We start from the raw sequence: 23935 nt of genomic DNA on the forward strand, positions 1-23935 counted from the left end.
TGTAGCTCACCCTTTTGCGGTGCACAATGTAAACTTGCTAGGCATGTTCTTCTTCCTGGTGGATTTAATTGAAGACAGCCGGAGTCAAATCTAGGCTGCAGATTTTGTTACACCGTTACCTGGGAGCAAATCCCATCTGAACCAGCGAGGTTTGCTTTCTATGTAAACAGATCCCATTGGGCTTCTTGAATATCCCCACCCACTTCCAGGCATGGGCTGCAAAAATTTCCTATTATCGCCAGACGCTGTGCTTGTGGCAACCTATATTTATAAAATCAAATGCATGCACACAATATTTTTCTTTATATTTTGGGCAGGGGTGTGTGCAGTGAGAGATTTCCATAGCCGTTGTGTGCTGTATATATTCTTTGAAAGATACACAGTCAAGTGTATTTATTTCCAGCCACTTAAAAACTAAATGTTGCAACCTTCCTTGTTTTCTGGCTGCCTTCCCTACCCCACCCACTCGAAGTAAGAAGAACTCTGTCACACGATTATGATGTATAGCATATTTATTTATTTGCTCTGTGGTGTTTTTCTTTTATCCAAGCAGATTTAATTAATTTCACTGCAAGGAATATTATTTTTGTTTGGGGGTTTTTTGGTATCTTTTTCTTGCTTTTTCTTTTTGAGACTGTCAGCTAAATGAGTATGTATGAAATCATAAAGACCCTTTCAGTGTGGGTTGAGGGATTCCCAGCCATTTATTTCTTTTAAGAGCTGTTTCTGCAAACTGAACGTGGGACTAAGGTTTGGCAGACCATACCCCTGTCAAAGGAAGCCAGCCCCCATCCTCCTTTTCACTCCCTCCTGCCATTTAATAAATTGCTTTGCTATCAAGAGGGAGAGCACTCCCCTCTTTGCAGCCGTTTTAAGCTGCCCGATGGGGAATTTCCAAGCCGTTCCCAACTTCTGCAAAGTGTTACGTGACGCTAGGCAGGAGAGCGGGGTAGTGCCACAGAAAGTAGCTCTGCACTGGAACGTTAAAAATAAAAATAAATTACGACAATGCTTTGCGGTGCATTTCTGTGTAGTTGTCATGGATACGGGCAAGCATGACCCACCTGTCCCCAAAGCAGACCACAAAAGTACTGGCCTCCTCATGAACAGCAGACGACTAGAAATTCATCAATAAAACCATTTGGTAAAGCTGCAGGTACGAAACCTGAAACCGGGTTGCCAGATGGGTCTGTAGGTACCTTTATATATTTCCCTACTGAACACGATGCTGTTTAATCCGAGTATCCAATGTGCTTCAGCTTAAACAGCATTGCACCAGTGGGTCAAAATTGCGGGGTGGGGGGGGAGAGCATGTGGCCCTCCAAATGTCACTGGACTCCAACTCCCATCATCCCCACCCCAGCCGTGGGCTGATGGGAGCTGGAGTCCTGCAACAAGCCTTGCAAGTTCAGAACTTTCCCCATCTGCTTGTGTATTGGAATTGCCTTTCCATATGTTTTCAGTCGCTTGCCGTTTGCTGCCCCGGGCTCCTTCTGGGATGTAAATTGAATGAATGAAAAGCAAATAAACACCTTGAGGGCCACAGGCTCCCCACCACCACCTCTGCTGCGGCTTTTCTGAAGCTTTTGTGGCAACCAACTGGACACAGAGAACATCCAAACCCCTCCTCCAGGTGGGAAGAACCCAAGCTCAGTATCTAATAAGGAACAAGTCGGAGTTTCCAAGCTCTTCAAAGCAAAGAAATCGAAGAGTTGCACTGGCTTTGTCTTAATGCTTTTGGTTAGGAAAAGATGCTGAAGCCAAGAAGATGTGTAACTGTCTCGGAAGTTTGTCAGTCATGGCATTGGGATCTCTCGTTTTCTCTGCGTGTGCTGTAAGCGACCTCTTCCAACCAAATTCATCCAATTGGGTTGAAAACATTCTTTACTCAGCCCAGTACACAAGTTGGTCAACTCTGAAACAGAAGGGGGAAGGGAGAAAGTTCCATTTATTATTTTGAAAAGGAGGCACAGATGTGAAGGAAATTCTAGACACGTAAGGTCTTTAAACCCTTTTTAAATGGATCGCAGCAGCAGCACAGTAATTGTGGGGTTGAGAGGAGGGTGTGTGTGTGTGTGTGTGTGTGTGTGTGTGTGTGTGTGAAAAAAGAGCTACAGGGATTTAACCCAGCAGCCGAAAGACAGTTAAGTGTGCGATCAGGAGCTGTGGTCAGTAGGATTGTATTCGAATCTGCAAAGGTCATTGGCCCCAGCCAGCCAGGATTTCTCCTGCAGTGAAATGAATGCAGCGCCTACTGAGAAAAAAGCTCTCACCTGCAGCTATTAATCAAAATATACGCCCAGCAGATGTGCACAAAAACACATGCCCTCGCACACGTTTTCAGGAACCAGTGTGGTGTAGTGGATCAGATTAAGATCTGGGAGACCAAGGTTCCAATCCACGCATGGTCATGAAGCTCACTCGGTGAGTGATTTAGGGCCAGTTGCGGTCTGAGCCTATCCCCACCTCGCAGGGTTGTTGTGAGAATAAAATGGGGCTAGGGAAGAACCACATAACTCACCTCAAGCTCCTTGGAGGAAAACGTGTCGTGCTGGTGGTGCTTAATGGAGTAACAATAAGCAACAGGCCCCTGCCCCAAAGAGATTACTATCTGTGTTTTATGAGCGCCTAGGGAAAGAGGCAGAGCAAATTGTACTATCTGGTCCTGGGTTTTCTTTCAGTCCAGGGCAATGAACGCAAGAGTATTCGAAAACGGTGATTTGGGCCTCCGGGTATACCATACTAAAACCTGGAATTATTGGGGAAGGAAGGTATTAAGATGACATATGAATGTTCACCATGAATGGAAAGAGGAAGAGTGGGTTTCAGCCCTTAACATCCTTCCCGTTCACTCAGAGGGAAGGTCCACTGTGGGACTTATCCCCGAATAAGTATGTGTAGGATTGGAGGCTTAAAACTAATATAAAGCCAACAAGATCTGCTTGAACTGAACTTCAGAAATCTCATCACTTCCTTTTGCCAGTGCTGCTGGCAACTATATATACAAGTATGTGTGTGTGTGTGTGTGTGTGTGTGTGTACACACACACACACACACACATATACATATATATATATACGCACACACTTTTTAATGCTGAAATGAAAGCATATCTCCAGAAAGCAGACTCTCCAAGTCTGTTTGTAAGCGACCTTGGTTTGGAGTGGCAAGCTCCCTTCTGGAGCTGATCCAGAATTTCTGCTGCAGTGTGATCTTTTACAACTGAGTCAAGCTCCTCGAAGTTCTGGGTTTGTTCTGAATCGCCTTGCATCTTGCCTTGGTATTGGCTGAGCGTGGGGGAAAACGGATGGCTTTTTTTTTTTTTTAAAGGCTGTGAGAACCTTTTATCATTACAGGAAATGACAAATCATTAAAAAAAATATCTAACCGTTAAAAGCCGTTTATATCACCGTCTGGAGGTGGGGGAGTGTCTGTGTGTGGAATTAAATGAGCCATTTCAAGGTTCAGATAAACCAGGTGGAAGGAGTCTGGGTGCGGCAGGGAGCGGGGAATGAGATGCGGATCTTGGAGAACGGATTAGCCACCCCTGCAACAGAGAATGCTTTACCAGGGTCTCCTATTCCCCCCCCCCCAAAAAAAAAATCCTCTTTTGCTTCTCTGCATTTACATAAGCATCTTGTCCCAGATTATTTTTCTTCTTTAAAACGGGAACTTAGCAAGGTTCCTTACGGATCCTTGCCCACCCCCCCCAGTTCAGTACTGTCTGCACTGACAGGCAGCAGCTCTTCAAGATTGCAGGAGGGAGAGGTTCTTCTTGTAGCCCTGCCTGAAGATGCCAAAGGAGGGGTTAAACTAGAACCCTTCTGCATGAAAAGTAGGTGCTCTAAAACTGGAACTACAGCCTTCCATTTCATATTAAGAGTTGGGAACACAGGAAGCTGCCATAAAGGTAAAGGGACCCCTGACTGTTAGGTCCAGTCGGGACAACTCTGGGGTTGCGGCGCTCATCTCGCTTTATTGGCCGAGGGAGCCGGCGTACAGCTTCCGGGTCATGTGGCCAGCATGACAAAGCCGCTTCTGGCAAACCAGAGCAGCACACGCAAACGCCGTTTACCCTCCCACCGGAGCGGTACCTATTTATCTACTTGCACTTTGACGTGCTTTCGAACTGCTAGGTTGGCAGGAGCAGGGCAGAGCAACAGGAGCTCACCCTGTCACAGGGATTCGAACCAACGACCTTCTGATCAGCAAGTCCTAGGCTCTGTGGTTTAACCCACAGCGCCACCCGCGTCCCAGGAAGCTGCCTTAGGCTGCATCAAACCATTGGCATGTCTAGCTCAGTATTGCCTGCACTGTCTAGATGCTTCGGTTGAGCATCCTGCATTGCAGGGGGGTTGGACTAGATGACCCTGGGGTCCTTTGCGACTCTCTGAGTCTGTGACTAGCAGCAGCTCTCCAGGGATTCAGGCTGGGGTCTCTCCTAAAAGATGCTCTTCTACTGAGCAACGGCCCTTGCCTAAAAAACGAGTGCCAAAGGTTCTTGCGTGGCAATTTGGTGGCAAGGGGTGATCTGCAGACTCTTCCACGGGAGGGAATTACCTATGGTAAAGAGAAGCAGTGTGGTATAACAGTGCTTAGAGTGTTGGGCTCGGACATGAGAGACCAGGGTTCGAATCCCGACTCAGGACTCAGCCATGAAGCCCACTGGGTGACCTTGGGCCAGTCGCTACCTCTCAGCCTGGCCTACCTCACAGGGGTTGTCATGAGGAGAAGATGTGGAAGGGCGGGAAACCGTGTACACTACTTTGAGCTTCTGGGTGGAAAGTTGAGCTATATAACTGCAACACATAATAAACAAACAGCTCCTCTTTTTTAAAAATAAAAACTCCAGCCACCACTCCCCCAAGAAAGTACAAAGCCACAAAGAAATGTTGTTCAGCGGTTCGGCCTTGAACAGCTGTTTTTATTCCGGACCCTCCTCTTTCTTTTTTTTAATAGAGTCTGGTGCAGAGTTATTAAAACAGTACCCGTACAGTCATTTGGAACAACTTTGGCCCCAAACATAGAGACCCTGGAAACTTTTAAGCAAAACGTTAGGCTCTGTTTCCTATGATGCAAGTTGGGCTGGAAGCAGAAGTTACGGCAGGCGCGAGGTTGCCGCCCCAAAATCACCCCTGTGCGTGTCTCTCCCTCCCTCTCTCCATCGTCATGTCCTAGCGATCTCAGAGTACAGTGGTACCTCAGGTTAAGTACTTAATTTGTTCCGGAGGTCTGTTCTTAACCTGAAACTGTTCTTAACCTGAAGCACCACTTTAGCTAATGGGGCCTCCTGCTGCCGCCGCACCGCCGGAGCCCGATTTCTGTTCTTATCCTGAAGCAAAGTTCTTAACCTTAAGCACTATTTCTGGGTTAGCAGAGTCTGTAACCTGAAGCATATGTAACCTGAAGCATATGTAACCCAAGGTACCACTGTAACTGCATTGAGCATGGGCAGTGGAGGCTGGGCCATTTAGGGCAAATGGGGCACTGACCTACCAGCCTCAGCCAGCCCCTTCTGCATGCTGTCCTACTTGGGTGGGGTATGGATGGTCGCTGCTTCCCCTATGGGGGGGGGCAGCGGCAGCAGAAAATGCCAGTTTTGGGATCACCACCCTAAGACATTCTGCAGGGTGCTGCTCCCCAAGCATAATTTCTCCAGGCGAGCCAAGTGATCTTTGCAGAGCCAGATTATGTGGCCCCATGGGGAAGTAGAAAGCTTTCCAATCAACTCCTTAGTTTTTAACTGGAGGTGCCGGGGATTGAACCGGGGTCCTTCTGCGTTGCAATGCAGGTGCTCTGCACCGAGCTGCGTTCCGTCCCCTAAAAATAAATTGTGATTCTAGTCCTCATGGTTCTAAGTGAAAAGGTGGAACATGCCTTCAGCCGAGTCAGGTCATTGGTCCATCCAGCTCATTTATCATTTACAGTGGGTGGGGAAACCTGTGAGCCTGATGCAGCCAATGGGTCTCCCCCCCCCCCCCCCCCGCACAGTCTCACTTACAGGCGACAGATTTCTGGGATCAGTCAGAGAGTCTTTCCTACTCTTACCTGAAGATACTAGGGATTGGATCTTCCGCTTGCAAAACAGGCTTGCCATTTTCAGCGAGAATGTCCCCTCCGGCATTCCCATCACGGTGAATCTAAGCAAAGGATGTGTACCCACCATATGCTTAAAACCCATGGCTTTCCCCCACCAAAAAATAACACTGGGAACTGTAGTGTAAGGGTGCTTGGAATCGTAGCTCTGTAAGGCGTGAACTACGGTTCCCAGGAAGCCATGTACCAATTGCTGGAAACCACAGGAGGGGAGAGTGCACTTGTGGTCGAATCCTGCTTGCTGATTTCCCACAGGCATCCGGCTGACTAATGTGAGATCAAGATGCTGGACTAGATGCTTTAAATGTAGATGTAAATGTACACAGCCAAGAGCATCACTAGGGCATTTAGCAAGCCTGCACAGACAACCCCTTCTTACTCCTCACGTCTTTGTTTCTCCTTCCAGAGCAGGGTTGTGAGATGAGATGGAGATGTGACTCATTCTTAAGTCACCCATCAATGTGCATCTTGCTGCGTATAGTTTGCATGATGTACATCACCTTACGGCGCCTTCCTTCCTTCCTTCGAGGTAACATGTTTCAACGATCTGCTTCTGCGATACAATTTCAAAGGGAGCAGAGTCAGTTGGCCACATCTGACGCCTGCAGTCCTGACTCACTCAGCTTGTCAAAGGGAGAGCCAGGAAGAAGCCTCAGGGTTGCGAGGTCAAATTCCGCGGCACCACCATGGCAAAAACTAATAGGCCTGGGGCCGGGAATATGATACCTGCTTTCTGCTGCCCACTGGCACTCAGGTTTCTAGTCCTCGTGGTTTTGCAGAATTAAGTGGGGAACTGCTGGCTAAAAGAGGTATTGGGAGGAATGGCAGAGCTGGGTGTTGACTACATATCGTATTTTTCATTCTATAAGATGCACCAGACCACAAGACGCACCTAGTTTTTGGAGGAGAAAAACAAGAAAAAAAATATTCTGAATCTCAGAAGCCAGAACAGCAAGAGGGATCGCTGCGCAGTGAAAGCAGCAATCCTTCTTGCTGTTCTGGCTTCTAGGATAGCTGCGCAGCCTGCATTCGCTCCATAAGACGCACACAATTTCCCCTTAGTTTTTAGGAGGGAAAAAGTGAGTCTTATAGAGCAAAAAATATGGTACTTTGTATGCATATCTTCAGGCAATCTTTAAAAGTACCTCATTGGATGAGACCAAGGTCTAGGGGTGAGGAACCTGTGGAGGTCTGAGCCCAGGGTCTTTTGCAGTGTGCCCCCAATCATCTTCCTCTCTTTATTTTAAAAAATAGCTTGCAGGCACCTTTTCCCTTTGGTTCCCTAAATTTGCATTGATGCACATGCAAACCATATGCAAACGTGTGCCTTGAAAGACCCTGCCTGGGAGTAAAAAACACTGCCAAGTAGAGTCGGCTGTTCCGTGCCCGATGGGCCAGCGGTCTGCTTAAGAGTGAGGTATTTCCTTTTGTATCAGAAACAAAGGGGCAAGCAAAGAGCCAAGATGCCAATCTAACTCCCTTTCACACACACCTCCCTTCTCTGTGGTTGTATGGGAGGAGGGTGATAATCCATTTGTGGCTGATGTGCTGCTAGATTTCATGCTTTCACCCATCTCTAGCCTCGCCACTGCCCTGACCTGTCCAGGTAAGCTGGTTTCAGGAGGGTGGCTTTGCAGCTCTGCCTTATCACATCAGCCACTACTGGAAAGGAGACCCTTCATTCATCATCTCCAGCCCCTGCCATCATTCTGTTCACTTTCAAAACTGTTCTGTGTGAACAGAGGGGAAAGCAGGTACAGTAGTACCTCGGGTTAAGTACTTAATTCGTTCCAGAGGTCCGTTCTTAACCTGAAACTGTTCTTAACCTGAAGCACCACTTTAGCTAACGGGGCCTCCTGCTGCCGCCGTGCCGCTGGAGCACAATTTCTGTTTTCATCCTGAAGCAAGATTCTTAACCTGAAGCACTATTTCTGGGTTAGCGGAGTCTGTAACCTGAAGCGTATGTAACCTGAAGCGTATGTAACCCGAGGTACCACTGTACTAATCACCTACTTAACTCCCCTAGTTAAAATCTTCTAGCACCTCTTTCCCAATGGATATGGGGACAGGGGCTCAATATTTGACTGCTGTAGGTTAGTTACCTTCTTTTAAAACTTTCAGAATTGGTAGATGAACTGTTGTTTGAACAGAATGCTTTTCAGTGCACACTTTTGTCAGTGGTTTTAGGAACTGTGAACCACGGCTGATGGAGAAGGAGAGGAGACTAGAGAGTGTTAGGTTGATGGATAGAGGCAGCCAAGGTGAGGGAGAGGGGAGGATGGAACAGAGAGGAGAAAATGGAGAGAAATTGTCAGAACAGGAGAGGAAACAATAGACAGAAGAGAGAGGGAGAGAGTCAGTCCTGTGTTGCTGCGTGGAGTTTAAAAAACTGATCCAGAGTCTGCAGAAGTTGACAACCACTGCTTTAGAGCATGAGAATTTTCTGAAGTAGGAGCGCAAGGGCTTGCGGTGCCCGAGACAGAATGCCACAGAAAAATCCCACCCAATTACTGGAATGGCAAACCAACCACTGCTTTTTACTCTGAGGCTTTCAAATATGCCATCGCCATCTCCTTAAGCTTTCCGTCCTCATGAGGGCTAGTTACTTTCCCTTTTTTAAAACAACAACCAAAAACAACAGCAACCTGCAGCTCTCAGAAGTGCATTTGGCCGGCTGCTTGAAGGATGTTCAGCATCCTTAAATGCAACATGTGCTTCCTTGTCGGTGAAAGCTGGCAAGAAATGTCCAGAAGCGTTAGTCCGGAGTACAATGAATTCTGGACAGGACAGGCCATCTGGCTTGTAAAAGAAAAGACCGAGGAGCTTAACTATATTTAGCACTTAGGACTGCGCTATTAAACAATTTGGAACCGGTTTCTGTCTGTTGCTTATTAAGAAAAGGGACACCGGGCAATGTAAGATCGTTGACCCATTTGGCTGTTAGAATAAAGAACAGGGTCCAATTTCTAGCCAAACAGTGACCAGTTCCAAATTCTTAATAGAGAAGCGTTCGTTGTTCCCAAAGAACAGCAGAGATTTGTAATCCACATAATTGGCTGTTTAAAAGTTACCTTGTGTACTTCTGCAGTTGAAATTTTGATGATGCTTCCATATTCCTGCAATACCGTGTACTATGCAAACTTTAAGGGACGCAGATGGCGCTGTGGTCTAAACCACAGAGCCTAGGGCTTGCCGATCGGAAGGTCAGTGTTTCGAATCGCAACGATGGGGTGAGCTCCCGTTGCTCGGTCCCTGCTCCTGCCAACCTAGCAGTTCGAAAGCACTTCAAAGTGCAAGTAGATGAATAGGTACCGCTCCTAGGAAGGTAAACGGCGTTTCCATTTGCTGCTCTGGTTTCGCCAGAAGTGGCTTAGTCATGCTGGCCACATGACCCGGAAGCTGTGGACAAACGCCGGCTCCCTCGGCCTATAAAGCGAGATGAGCTCGCAACCCCAGAGTCGTCCACGACTGGACCTAACGGTCAGGGATCCCTTTACCTTTTTGCAAACTTTGGAACTTGGGGCACAGGGTTCCCCAAAGCAGATGGGATTTTGATTTTATAAGTGCAAGGGGAGAAATGGCCAGAGGGGATTGCCTTGGGACGTTGTCAAAATTTGGAATATCGAGCCAGCAAGCAAAGGGGTGTTGATCCCACTGGGGTGGGGTGTCAGTTGTAATAGTGCTTCATTCGTTCAGACGAGGGTTTGATGGAAGGGCACATTTCACTGTACAGTGTGTGGCTAGAAACCTGGGCTGTGGGATATCTGGATTAGGATCTCTGCTCAGCCATGAAGTTTCTGTGCCACTGCCAGAGTGACTCTCTCAGCCTAACCTACCTTGCAGGGTTATTGTGAGATTAATGAAGAGATGATGTATGCTTTCTTGAGCTCCTTGGGAGAAGGGTGGATATCAATGTAATAAAGGCAATAATGATTATGGCATGATTCCGCCAAGTTTCAATCCCACTGATTTTAATGGAATAAAGCATGTTTTTAACTGTCACACTGAAATCCATGCATCATGCAAAATGTTCAACTTTCAGCATAGTGGCTTTTTAGTTTTAATGTCTGTGAAGGTGATATTAACAAATCGTCTTCAAAGAGTGGAGACTATAAATAATATTTTTCCACTTCTGATCTGCCCAGCTATTTATGAAACTGTTTTAATTGCATGCAAAATTAGATACTTAGTGCCAAAAGGCAGTACAGTATAAGCAATTCCAAATAAAATTTGTTGCAATGACGGACAAAACAGTTTTTAGATACTAAATACACTACCAATGTTTTCAGCCTTTTTGATAGAAATGTATCCTTTTGTTCAGATGACAGTAATCAGAACAGATTCCCCCCCCCCTCAAAGGGCACATTTTGGGTGATGGTAGCTATCCTGAAAACAGATTATAATTTAAAATCATAACCACCATCACTGGCACATTGTTATGTTTCACAATATGAAATGTTTTGTAAGCCAAAATATACATTTCCCATTTTTTTTATTTGGTCATTTAACTGGATTTAGTACTTGTAGTAGCCTTGAAACACAAACACAAAAAAGTACAAGAAATTAAACTGCAAATTGTATTTTATTTATATTCCCATATGTCTTCATAAAATCAGGGTCGCTAAAGGTATTTTTAAAATCTAGGTTTTATTAAGCCTTTAGCAAACAGTGGCCATGATCCAGTACCTTCAGACATGCCAATTGATTTCAGAGGTTTCGGCATTGAGTGGTGACTAGGTATCTCGTATCACTTGAGTGTAACAGAAATAAATTAAGCTGAGGTACAATCCAGTTAAGTTCCATCAAATTAAAAGGTAAAATTAGGGTTGCCCACTCTGTTCCGTGGGGATCAGAAGTACTTAGATGAATCACACACTCTTGGTTTTCTTAGAAAAAGGAAATCGAGGCTGTAATCCTTAACTTCCTTTTTCTAAGAAAGTGTTGCATGTAGAATTAGTCCCGTTGGCCTCAATTTACGTACAGGATTGCATTGTAAAACAGTTAACAGTCATTGTAGTACTTCATTTAATTGCATAAATTTTATTCCAATTCATCATTCAAAATTAAAAAAAAGTCCAGTGAGGAGCATACTTTACAAACACTTATTGTAGTAAAGAAGAATACTTTTTTAAAAATCTACTATAGGAATACCTTACACATTTATAGCCAGTTGTCACTCAGTTTCTTCTAAAGTGAAATTTAAGGTGAGTTTGGAACATCCTTCTCAAGGAACACCATAATTTTTACTTCCTTTTTTTCTCCTTTTTGCTTTTTAGAGATAATTTTGCCTTTGTTGTTAGTAGCTGACCTGGGTCATTCTTTATATATAAATCCAGTAACTGACTGCTACCTAATTCATTAATAATTCTAGGGATGTTTAAAATTTTGATCATAAGAATTTCTCAGGGCTTGTGGCTGTTCATATCCACCATCAGGGTTGTAATAACACATCAGCTTCTCTGACAGTATGACCTTACTACTCAGAAATAAGTCCCATTGAATTAAATCGGGCTCATTCCCAGGGAAGTAGGTATAGGATTGGCACTTCAGTAACCTATATGGACAACACCCCCCAATTTTTATTTTTATTTTGCTTTTAAGATAAGCTACTATTTTAAAAGTAAAATCTGTAGAAGTTGAGATTTATTTATTTTTACACTGCATGGATAGTAGCCCTGGGTAGTAAGCCTTGCTGTACAGTATTTATTTTTATTTTTATCTTTTGAATCTAGAAAGCCAGAACTATGTTACTACTCTGCAGTTTTGCCCAACGAAAGGCACTGTGTAGTAACACATTGACACTGCTGCGGTCATTGTCTGTGCCAGGCAAAGGCAGATTTCTTGAAATAATACCTGAAATATCTGCCACTGACTGAAGCAGTAGCTGAAGCAAGGACCTATGTTCTTCCACTCTATAAAGCGTAATGCACATGGATGGTGGAATAATGGTAATAATAGTAAGGGCATCAGTTTGACATATATATTGGTCAAATGCACATTTTGGAGGACACATCTTTCAGATCCTCTGTTGACTGACTTTAATAAAACCCATGCCATCTAGAAAGTTTTTACTCAAATTCCATAATGTGTTGTTTTGTTCCCTTTTAATTGGATAATGGGAAAATCATTTCAGCTGTTCTCAGTTTCGGTTTCTAACCCTTTTGGCATTCTGAAAGAGTCTTACGTAAATGAAGAATAAGTATGCAAAATGCTAATTAATAAACCAAACTTAATTGCTGAGTTTTTTTTTAAATCAAACTGAGTGAGCAGAAGCTACAGCCTTTTGACATTTAAAATAAATAAAAATTCTCCTGTATTAAAAACGCATGGTGTACATTTCCTGGACAAGCTGTAAATTTTCAGTAGATAACACTCAGTTGTGTAATTTCATAAACAGCTCCCGAAAGACCACAGAATAACTTAATAAAATTTATACTGTGCAATGGATTTACAAGGTTGTCATTCTGCACCGTTTTCTGTTACGGGAAAAGGGATATAAAAAAGAGAGAGAATAAAACTGAGCATCAGGAAGAAAATGTACCCACCCAATCCTGAACAATGCGAACTTTGTTCAGCAATTAACTTTTGATGGCAAATGGATATCGGCTCTTGCAATTAAAAAGACCTGAATAATTTCTTTTGTCAGTCATTCAACTCTCACCATCTAAGTATTTCCTACCTAATGCAGGTTTGTTCAAGCAAAAGCATTACCTTTTCAAAAGCTCTTTTCTCTGTTGGACTTCTGTGTCATCTGAAATCTTAACCCGAGTGTGATTTTTGAGAATACGGTGACTCGTTTTTGCTGGACGAGTCATTCTGCACAATCGTAGTGGGGAGATGAGTCTTCACTTTGGTTTTGCAAACTTTCCTAAGCTGACATAATTTTTACCTTAATCACATTACCTTGGGTAGAAAATGTTTTTTAATTATAAAGGAAAATATACCACTACCAAACCTGGTTCCCAATTTGAACTGTGTTCACTGTCCAATCCTTGAAAATATATATATATATTTAAACCAAGTACTTTACTGTATGGTAAAATTTAAAAATCATAGGTTGCATCCAATTTTGCTTTGAATGTGATTAACATGGACATAGCCATAGCTAGATTTTTAAGGACTGATGAAGAATGCAGTATAAATTCAGGGGAACAGAAGCTTTGGCAAGGATAATTTTTATTTAAAACACATTTAACCCCTAAAGGAAATACATCTATGTGCATTAAGATAAGAGTTGCTTGAAACTTTCCAAAAGGATCAGTAGATCCAAACTGGAGAAATGTACATAAATTATATAGGTGATATCAAATTATGTCAGAATACATCAGTTGAAATTAATGGAACTTGAGATGCTGTTAGATCTACCGAGTATGACTAGCATAGTCTTATCGCTTTTCATATTTCCCGTGAAAAGATCAATGAAAAAAAATTAAAATTTTAGTTGGCTTTTAAAAGGGGCTTTTTTCCTTTGATTTTTTTTGGGTTTCGCTTTTCAAGAGTGGGGGGAGATTGCTTTAGCATGGCCAGTGAGACACAGTGAGGAATGTGGGAGGGAGGCAGCTGTGCCCCCACAACTAGACTTCTGCCCTCAGCTATGATGGAGCATGCTATCCTGTGGCCAGTGTTGAAGCAAGTTTTAACTACTAGCCCAGCTGGCTTTTGTATGCGGAGTTATGGTCATTGTGCCTAATGGCAGAGCCAGCCCTCTTAAAGCACTGTGCTGCCTTTAGTGTCTTAATTGCATTCAAAAGAGCAAAGCGACAGAGCTTCTCCTTTCATTTCCTGATTACATTTTTACATCCTGCCACTTTTCCAGGAGGCTCAGTTAGTTGCCTGGGTGCAGGGGCTCCTGCCTTCTGCTCCCCCCTCGGTTTCATCCTCCTCGACAGCCCTATGAGGTAGGATAAGCTTGAGAGACTGAGCATTGCGGCCGAGTCAGGATTTGAACCTGCCTCCCCCCCCCCCCCCGCCTAAACCCACCTGCTCTCAGCTGGGATCTTAGCATCCTAATCCTAAACAACACATGCAAGCCCTTCTGATTTCAGTGGCACATACAGTACTTGCGGGGGGGGGGGGAGAGGCTGGAGAATTTATCTAATCATATGGAACTTATCAGCCTCTGAGGGCATCTCCTTCTTCTGGCAAAACTGTCCTTGGCTGACTTCCTTTCTCCCCACCTTTCAAGCTATTCTTTATCACTCTCTACTCATGTGATGGAGGGACACCTTTCCCCTCCATTCACACGTATATCCCTGTAAACATATTGCCTCGATGGTCTTCAGTTGCCACTTTCAGAAGCAAAAAGCCATTTCTGCGCTGAGAGCTAGGCTTTCCACCACGCCGTACCCTGTTGGGAAACCAGAGATATCTGGGAAAGCGCGTGTTTTTTTAATCAGTTTTCCTTATTCCTCCCAAGGTAAGGTGTGTTCCGTAACTATCATTTGCCTGCAGAGTCAGTGGCCATAAAGTATGAAATGATTCAGAAGAAGGAAAAGTTCACAGCTTTTCCTTTGTTCCTTGTTAATCAGCCACTTTTTTTTTCTTCTCCTTTTATTGCCTGGCTTCTTTCTCTCCCCCCCCCCCTTTTTTTTTTTTTTTTGGTGGGAGGTGCCTTTTGGAATTGGCTAATACATTTATTTTATTTTTTTGGACCAGGGAGTGTGTGACGGGGGGTGGAGTAAGTGGGGGGAGAGAATGGATGGATAGATGGATGGATGACGCAGGAATTGTCCTAATAAGGACTTGGTTGGAGCAAAGGCCCGCCTCCTTTTGAGCCGATGGGGGCAAGTCACAGAGGTGGGAGGAGGGGGGGCGGGCAGTTTCTTTTTTAAACTGGGGCGAATGACACAAGCCCAAGTCATTTCCTTGCTAATCGGTTCAAACCAGTTCTTACAGGAACCCTTGGTGATAAATGGTTGGGACTTCTCAGAAGTCACTCCATTTGAACTCCTGGCACTTCGCTGATGCATTGAGCTCGCTCTCAGGCTTGGCTTTCAGGAAGAACAGTTAGCAATATAACCTCAGACCTCCTGCTTCTCTCTGCTGCCTCCGATCTAGCTAACCGGCATTTGGCTACCAAAAAACATTTGCTATTTGGGCTTTTTTCCCTTCCTCTTTCCTTTCTCTTTCTCTGTCTCTTCCTTCCTCTCTCTATCTTTAATTTTATTTTTTTTGCGAGGGGAGAGTTTTCTATGCTTCCAAACCATCAGGAAAGCCGATAACCACGTGCTATTTCTTTTATAAAAAAACCCCAAAAGACCCGTGGTTCTTCCACGTGCCTCCGGTTTGATCGCCCCCACTTCCTTAAGCTGTGATTTTGAATTTTGGCGGTAAGTTTTTCCCCACCCCAGCTAAATAATATTTTTTTCTTCCTCTTGTGCTCTTTTCTTCCATCCTCTCTTTCCCACCCCCACCCCCCTAAACCCGGCTTTACCCTTTCCGAATGTTCTGCCTGAATTGCTCTTTTTGGGGTACCCGACCTAGCGCCGTCCCCAGCGTAGGCCCTTCTCTCCAAAAGCCCTTTCAGCAATATTTGGAAACTCAGCGGCTGAAGCTTCACCACAAAGCGGAAGGAGCACCCCAGGTAAGAAATCTCCAGCCTTGTTATTTCTGTTTTCCTGACTTCACCCCCCCCACACACACACCTTCTCCCGGGCCCGCTTCCTGTATTCTGGGATTAGCTTCAGGGTTTGAATTTAAAGATCCTCTTAGGGACAGCAGCCTAGTCTGTCACATTGCAGCTTAAAAAAAAAAATCGCCTGAATGATGGGTCTTAGCACTGTTGAGGAGAGTTGCTGTAGCAGTCAGGTCCTGGGGGGGCGGCTTCCCACTGGAGCGCCTGGGTGTCCCCTGTGATGACCAGATCCAGTTCTTTTGATGTTCTTACAATTGGCTTTTAAAAAGAGAGAGGGTGGGGTGAAGAGCTGGTCAGCAGTCCTTAAAACTGAACCTTTTTAAATGATGGTTAGAATGACTGTCGCAGAGGTCTGTTTTAGGAAGCAAGCCAAGCCCGAGGAGGGAGGGAGCACTATTATATGACCTTAAATGAGTTGTCGCCAACTCATTTTGACTCAGGGTAGACCCATTAAAGCGAATGAGTCTCTTTTTTTGTCATGTGCATGGTTTTCAGTGGGTCTACTCTTGAGCCAGGACTACCACGGGTTAATTTTGTGCCCTTCCGTGTTGGAATACTCCAAAAGCAAACAAACGTAGGAGGGCTATGATCCGGCAAGATCAAGATTCCTCCCAACAGGAATACCTTGATGATTAGTATTTTCTCTGCCGGAACCTAAAACGAGCCTGGGGGCTGCAACTCCCCATCAGCCCCAGGTAGTGCTGCCCAATGGTCGGAGGTGATGGGAGCAGTGGCCCAACAACGCTGGTCTGGCGGGGGGCGGGGAGGTTGCCACAAGCTCGCCATCCCTCCCCTAACCCTAAACCGAGTGTGTCACAGAGCATCCAGCACTCACGGGCATCCGGAGTCTTGTCCCACCTGGGAAAGTCAGGCAGCCTTCAGGTACCAGGAAGCCGACATCAGGGGGAATTATGTGAATGACCCATTCTGAAAATGCTGCTGCTCGCTGCTGCCCTCTCTTGACCCCGAAGGGGAACGCCCAGGCTTCTCCCCTCTCCAGCCCTCTTTCCGGCAAATGTTTTAATAGCAGTTCTTTTCTGCTGCGTCAGTCGCGGGTTGCACAACCCCGATGCCAACCGGAACAGGCTGCAAACAAAACAGAAGCGAGGGGTGGCCTTTCGCGGAACTCCGCTGCCAGCCAATGGCTGCACTGCGCACGGGGCGCGGCGGATTCTTTCTATTTCTTTATTGTCCCGAGTGTGAACTCTCGGGATCCAGGCAGGGAGAGGGGCGGGGGACGCGCCAGGAGGGCAGATCGCCCTTAGTTAACCCCTTGGAGGCGCCTGCGCTCGAGCACCCAAAAAGCAGGGGCAAAGAGCAGCCGGGGAGGTCCGTAGCTCTGTGCGGTAGGCGATCTGCCTTGCATGCAGAAGAGATCCCAGGTTCCAAGTACCCCTCCCCAAACCCCAGAGAGCTGCTGCCGGTCAGTGTAGCCAATCCTGAGCTTAGATGGGCCATTGGTCTGTTTTGATGGAAGGTTGCCCTGGGTGGTTTTGCATTAGCTTCTGTTACAGCTTGTTTCTCATTCATTGTGCCAGTAGCTTTCGAACAGACTTGGCATTTGCATGCAGTAAAGTCCAGGGTCCCCACCCAATTCAAAGCATGGAGTGATGGGCAATGCGATTGCCTTCCCCCTGCAGACAATGCTCAGCTAGATAGATTAAAAATCGTCTGAGCCAGCATCGGGCTGCTTTAAACCAGAGTTGGATCTTTGTTCCACCTAGCTCAGTATTATCTACACTGGCCCACAACAGCGACTCACTAGAGGCTTTCAGGCAGGAGTGTTTCTGAGCCTTACCTGGAGGCACCAGGAATTGAATCTGGGTCCTTCTGTGTGCAAAGCAGATTCTCTGCCCTGGAGCCCTTCCTCAGAAGCTCTTTGGGCCTTCTTCAGTTAGCTTTCCCTGAAGGACTCACTCCTTTTGCTGATCTACCCCTGCATTGTGGGACTCAAGTCTTGTAGGGAACTTAGGAAGCAGCCTTGGACCAGGTCAGGCTTTTTAACTACCCTACCTGGCAGTGACTTGCCCTCCTTCCCTGAGCCCTTTTGACCAGAGATGCAGAGAATTTGAAACTTCTACTGGCAAAACAGGTCCTCCGCCCCTGAGCTATATAGGGCCATTTCTGGATTTCCCCTGGGGCAATAGAGAAGGCCCAGCAAATTTGGCCTATGTCTGCATGTAGTATCCCCCAGAACTCTTCTCGGGCTCTATGGCAAATAAGTCAGAAACTTGAAAGCCCTTAAGTGAGCTAGGTGGGCATTTTTGGAAGTAGGGGAGAAGTTAACCATTCCCTGTCAGTCCAAGCAAATTTTTTATCTGTGTATTCTAACCTGGATTCTCTCCTGCCTTTCTCTCTCTCTCTCTCTCTCTCTCTCTCTCTCTCTCTCTCTCTCCCTCTCTCCTTTTTTCTTCATCTGCAGAGCGAAAACTGGCTGTCGTGGATGTTTGAAAAGTTGGTTATCGTCATGGTGTGCTATTTCATCCTGTCCATTATAAACTCGATGGCTCAGAGCTATGCTAAGCGTCTCCAGCAGATGTCCTCTGAGGAGAAAACCAAATGAGCTCCGGGGAAGAGGGAGACGGACCCCAAATTTAATTGGGACGACCAGCCTCGCATTTAAAAAAAAATAAAATCAAAATCGGCATTTGAAATTGGAGGGTGGGTGAGAGGGTTGTGGGGTGTTTTTTATTATTATTTTTCAAAGTAACTCTGCCGATTAGTAAACATTTCTCATTGATTGCCATTTGTAAAGGTAATGTACATGCTTCTGTTTATTTCATCCAAGTTGGAATATAAGGGGAGAACATTGCCTCCTATTTTAAATTTATATTTCCAGTGGATTATATCTAACATTCATCCTCAGAGTAGACCCACTGGGTGGTATTCCATCCTAGTCCTACTCAGACTCAGTGAAACTAATGACCAGGACTTTGGACTTGGTTGAATACAGTCCATTGAACTTATTAACATGGATCCATTAACCTTCAATGGACCTAACTGAGTAAAAATTCCTTGAATACAGCCCAATATCACAGATTTTTCTTTTTTTAACAGGCAGCACAACTCCGGACTGTAACTTATAGACCCAGCTTGCCACTACGTTTTTTCTAAAAAAAATATTAAAAAGTCCAAAGTTGGTAGCTCCATCTTCTCCCCTGAGATGGTCACATGTCCATCCCAGTCTTAACATTGAATAAATAGTCTTAGATTGGCTAGCAGACTTGCATGACCCTCGTGCTAACATCTGGGTTCTTCAAAGGTTCTCCATTACATGTTGGGTGGGGTGGGTGGAATCTCAGATTTTTTTAACTTCATAATGGTTCTGAGCAGAGACACTGGTGCCATCTGCTGCTGGAGTTCTCTTTTCTTTTTTCCATTAAAAAGAAAAAAAATCTGTATATTTAGAATGACGTTAAGATGATAACAGAAGAAATATATATAAAATCACCTTGGATCATTCCAGACCTTCTTGTCTTGGTCTTTTAAAGCTATTCCTCCCCCTCCTCCTCCTCTTTACCCTTTTGTATTCCTGTTTTCACCTTCATTTTATTTTGCAAAGTTTTATCTCCCTCCAGAGTCTCTCTGATCCTCTGGAGCTCTTTGTTCTTTGATTTCTCCCCTCCCGCAAGAACTTCTCACTCAAGGAAATAGAAAAGTGTTGGGACCTTGACACGGTTTGGTTAATTTTATTTATTTAACTGACAAGTAGCCCGTTGTGTTGGGTTTGTTTGTGTTTCTTTTTTAAAAACGGTTAACTTGCGATGTTTTGCATAGCATCGTTAGGAAATGCACAGGAGGGTGTCTTGCAAGGTGCAAGAAGGGTGACTGGAATAAACAACCATTCAAATATCTTTTTAAATGCCTTTTTCTTAAACAGAAGTTACAAGTGTGTATATTGTGTTTTGCTTTTGCTTTAACGCCTGCAGAAAATGCAACACTTTTTGCCACAACCCAATAAATCGCCTCTGCTCCCTTTGCGTAAGTAGGCACTGTTGCTTAGAGGCTGAGTACATCATCTCCAGCTAGCACTTGGGAAAAGCCCTTGCCTGAATATCCTGGGGAGCTCCTGCCAATCTGCATGGACAAGGGAACTTGTGACTCTCCATAAGTTATTGGACTCCAGCTCCCATCGTCCCCAGCCAACATGGCTCAAGGGTCAGGAATGATGGGAGTTGCTAGTTCAGCAGAATCTGGAGGGCCACAGGTCTCCTGTCCCCGTTTTAGACAGTCCTAAGCTAGGTGGGCCAAGGGTCTTGGGCAATATCAGGCAGCTTCCTCAGTTTCCTATAAAGCAGGAGACATTGATAGTTCCCCTAAATATCAGGTAGGGCCCCTTAAAGAGGTACCCCCCTCCTAGATGACTGCCCACCCTATTTTGGCTTGCATGCAGAGGTAATTCTGCGCCTCCCCTTTCCCAACATTGCAAGGCAGAGACAGGCCTCTGATTGTTCCATGTGCCTTCAGTTTCGTTTATTTTTCAAGCTTCCCCAGGGCCCTTAATTCACACATTTTCTCTTCTCTTGGAGGAAGGACCATATAGCTCCGTGGTAGAACATGCTTTTGGCATGCAGAAGGCCCTGGGTTCAATCCCTGGCATTTCCAGGAGGAAAATATCCATGTAAAATGCTGGAGAACCAGTAGACAATACGACTCTAAATTGACCCAATGGTCTAGCTCGGTAGAAAGCAGCTTCCTGAATTCCTGTGATGTAGAATAAGACAGAAAAGCCTATCACTGGTTTGCCTTAACAATTAAGAGGGTTTTCTGGGACAAAATATAAGACCTTGTACGTTATTTCTCAAACCATGCCAGGAAACCTGTTTTCCCTTTTCAGGGTGTCATCGCTAGGTTTCAGAGTGACTGTCCTATTATGGTTGACTTTAGTTGGCTCTCTTTGGGACAAAGGCCGTACCTGTGCAATCACCTTTGAATACCAGCTCGTTCTTCTTGCACATCTGCGTTTAACCGTTTTTGTCAAGGTGTGGATTGTGCTTGGTGTATGTGTGTCATGTGTCGTGATCACTCCCGCTCGTCTGCCTACCGTCGTGATACCTCCATGGCCTTGTACCTTTCTGTTGGATAGCTTATCAGACTGATGTTGACTGTTGGATGTCATGGCAACAACAGTCGGTAGGCTGTCTGACATTTTGGTATCTTTCATCTTGACTGTATTCATCCATCTCCAAGCTCTTTGTCAAACAAATACCCACCGGTGTCTTTTTGTCTTTCCTTATTGAAGTGTCTGAGGTTTTCTAAAGGATAGGTTTAAATGAAAGGTGTACTTTGAATCTGCCAAATGTTTTGGAGAGTACTTTGTTCACTCTGCATTTGGATCCCTCTTAAGATACTGTGAACAAATTTTACATGATGGTTCCTAAGATCAAGGAGCAGGTTTTTGTGTGCTTTGATACAACTGAACACCATTTTGAATCAAGGTGGCAGGCTGAACCTTTCTAAACTTCACTGATGTTAACCACTGGTTTCAAAACTTCACTGGGTTTTTGTTTTTTTGCTTTCGTCAAGTTCCCAAGCAACACCAAGCTTCTAGTAATGAATAAAAACCTTCCTCCTTCAAGGTAGTCACCGGTATCCTGGGACATGTTTGGGACAAGGTGGGTTTTTTGCAGGTATGTTTTCAGAGTAGTCAAAGAGCTGGGATGACTGGAGGGTGTGGTACGATTTCCCAAAGGCTTTTTAGCAAAGTGGGAGGGAGGGAAAGAAACCCTTTCTCCGCTCAAAGGCATGGGAGGCATTTCATGCTCAATTGAATTCAGCCAGAAGGCTTACCGACCTGACTTCCGCTTCGTGAATGAAATGGAGCTCTGCTAACATAACAAGATCCCTCCTCAGGAATTGTAAATATTGTTTAAGTAAACATGTGAGATTGAGGCAGTGGATATCACGCTAGCTCTCCTCCACGTCACTGTTCTTTTTGCCTTCCAACTCCTTGGAGAGCTAACTTCTGAAGCAAGGAACCTCCCAAACTTGAAGAGCCATTCAGAAATCAAAATGTTAAAAAGCACAGGAGCCTCTGATGAGTAAAGGAGGCTCCATTCCCTCCAAAATAAAGAGGTTGCATGTTTGCTTAATTAATATTTAGAATGCTTGAAGAGGGCTCAGGACTCCCCCCCCCCCAATTGTCTTCCCAATTACAGTCCCACCACACTCCCTGAAAAATGCAGACATGAGGATCCAGAACAGATCATGACATGGGGAAGTGTGCATTTCTGCGTGCCACCACATTTTGGATCTAAGCCGCTGGTTTTAAGGTTTGTTTGCAAAGAGATGCAGCTCTCTGTATCCCTCTGGGGGGTTGGCTGTTGAGAACTATGCAATCAGTGCTGCAGAAATGGCATTGGCTACAAGGATGGCCTCATCTACCACCAGGCTCATGAGGAAACACTCTGGCTTTCCACCTTGTCTTGGTCGAAATGCCACCCAGCCTCCCCCCTGTTCTAAGACCACCAACCAAAATCCAGCAGTCATTTTCTTTAAGAAACACCATTCAATCCATTTGGCCTATGTTCAACGTGCTAGTAATAGTTAACAGCATGTAGCGATATTATTTTCATACCATGCCTATTTTGAAGGAAATCTTAATATGGTAATTTTGATGTGTTGGTTTTTATCTGTCTTATTTCATGCCTTGGTTCTTTCAATAAACCAGACTTTAAAACCAAAACAAAAGGACAATGAATACCTTTTAACGCCTCGTTGCTTTAATGCATTTTGTTTTACGTCTTTGGTACTTTTGAGGCCAGAACTAGATGTTATGCCAAAACACACAGAATCTCAGCCTCATATATGCCAAATAACAGCAGGGGGAAAGCGATAGATTTAAAGCTTCCTAGAGCACACACACACACCAGTCTGATTTCTGCCCACCTCAGGGAGGGAAAAGGCCTGGGTAGGAGGAATTTGCATGAGAGGAAAACAGCTAACAGCAGATACATGAATCTTGTCCCTTCCTGCTCTGCTGCCAATCCAGAGATTGGGGTCCTGTGACCCTACAGACATTGCTGGACTTCAGCTTCCAGCAGACAGCATGGTTCTGGGGTCAGGAATGATGGGAGATGTAGTCTCCCACATGGAGGGCCACAGACTCTCCCCATCTGTGCCATTGTTCAGGAAGACATTGTTTGCTTGGTATAAATTGCCATTCTGGCCTGGGTCAGGAAATCACAGCGGGTTGAATAGTTTTTACGTGGTCATTTTACACCATCTTGCATTTCCCACATGTCCTATTCTCAGGTTTGCTTACTCTTTGAGTTTATTATACCTGGATTGCCTTGAGCTGTCAGTTTTGATCACGTAGCAGGATTTCCCCCCCCTTATTTAAAGAGTGAAACCACATGTAGCTCAGGAATCACATAGGATCAGCTAACTCTAGAGGAGGAACAGCACCTTGGCTCATGGTCTCATGAAGCAGGGGTTGATGGCACAGAACAAAGCAGTGAAATCATGGGACTAAGATAATTAACTCAGATAAGCCATTTCAAATTTAAGGCTTCACTTACATTGTTAGCAACAATAAATACCTTCCCTTCCCCTTTTACAGCTCATAATATAGCAAGCCTCCAGGAAGATTCTTGTATACCATTCTTTATCGAAGCTCTTTAGAGTCCAGCACCTTCTAGAATAGTCAGTATAACATTTGTATATTTGTGTGCAGATAAGATAGATAGTTCTGCTAGATTCTGCAAAATGTTTAGATCTTATTTGATGCTATATTGGGTTATTGTGCCTCTTTCTGATTGAGGGTTGGGTGGGCGAAGGATGCTTCTCTGATACTTAATGACCAAGTAAAAAGATGAAAGATTTTCAAAACTTCTTAAATGCAAATAAATGCTTTGCTGGTTGGTCAAATAAAAAAAGAGAGAAAATTAATTTTTGGTGGTAAGATTGATTCATTTCAAGCACATTTAGATTGTGGCTCTGTAAATTGAGAATCTTTGTGTGTCTGCCTTATGCTTGTTTATTCAGGCTGCTACCCAACACTTACTACATTTATAGCATATCCCTATCCTAGGTGGTCAAGGGGTAAGAATGTATGAATACCAAATTAGTGTGTGTGTGTATGAGAGAGTGATCTGCTTTTTGTGCATAAATTGAGGGTTCCAGGTAATTGTGAATCATAAGGAAACTTGTATTTGGCACCAGCTTGACTTTTACTAGATAATACGTTGAAATCCACAAGACTCA

General features: G+C 44.7%; 1 protein-coding gene and 1 long non-coding RNA gene across 7 annotated transcripts in view; one reads left to right on the top strand and one right to left on the bottom strand.

Moving 5' to 3' along the window:
• The window catches only part of VMP1 (vacuole membrane protein 1), a 103305-nt gene extending 83721 nt beyond the window's left edge, over positions 1–19584 (top strand). For all 5 annotated transcript variants that reach the window (XM_080983141.1, XM_080983144.1, XM_080983143.1 and 2 more), the window contains exons 11-12: positions 15580–15679; positions 18153–19584. In XM_080983141.1, the coding sequence (XP_080839267.1) occupies positions 15580–15679; positions 18153–18293 (241 nt within the window). In that variant the 3' untranslated portion in view covers positions 18294–19584. The remainder of the gene's footprint in view (positions 1–15579; positions 15680–18152) is intronic.
• LOC308464144 lies at positions 495–18110 on the bottom strand. 2 transcript variants are annotated; one of them, XR_013979882.1, is made up of 3 exons: positions 16566–18110; positions 12808–12912; positions 495–1915 (listed from the first exon to the last, which is right to left on the bottom strand). It is a non-coding gene; the product is annotated as an uncharacterized lncRNA (long non-coding RNA). The 2 variants fall into 2 exon arrangements; XR_013979883.1 differs by lacking the exon at positions 495–1915 and having other exon boundaries at positions 10660–12999.
• Positions 19585–23935: the final 4351 nt, after the last annotated feature.

The sequence above is a fragment of the Podarcis pityusensis genome, assembly GCF_964106645.2.
Source record: "Podarcis pityusensis genome assembly, chromosome: 15".
Lineage (NCBI taxonomy): Eukaryota > Metazoa > Chordata > Lepidosauria > Squamata > Lacertidae > Podarcis > Podarcis pityusensis.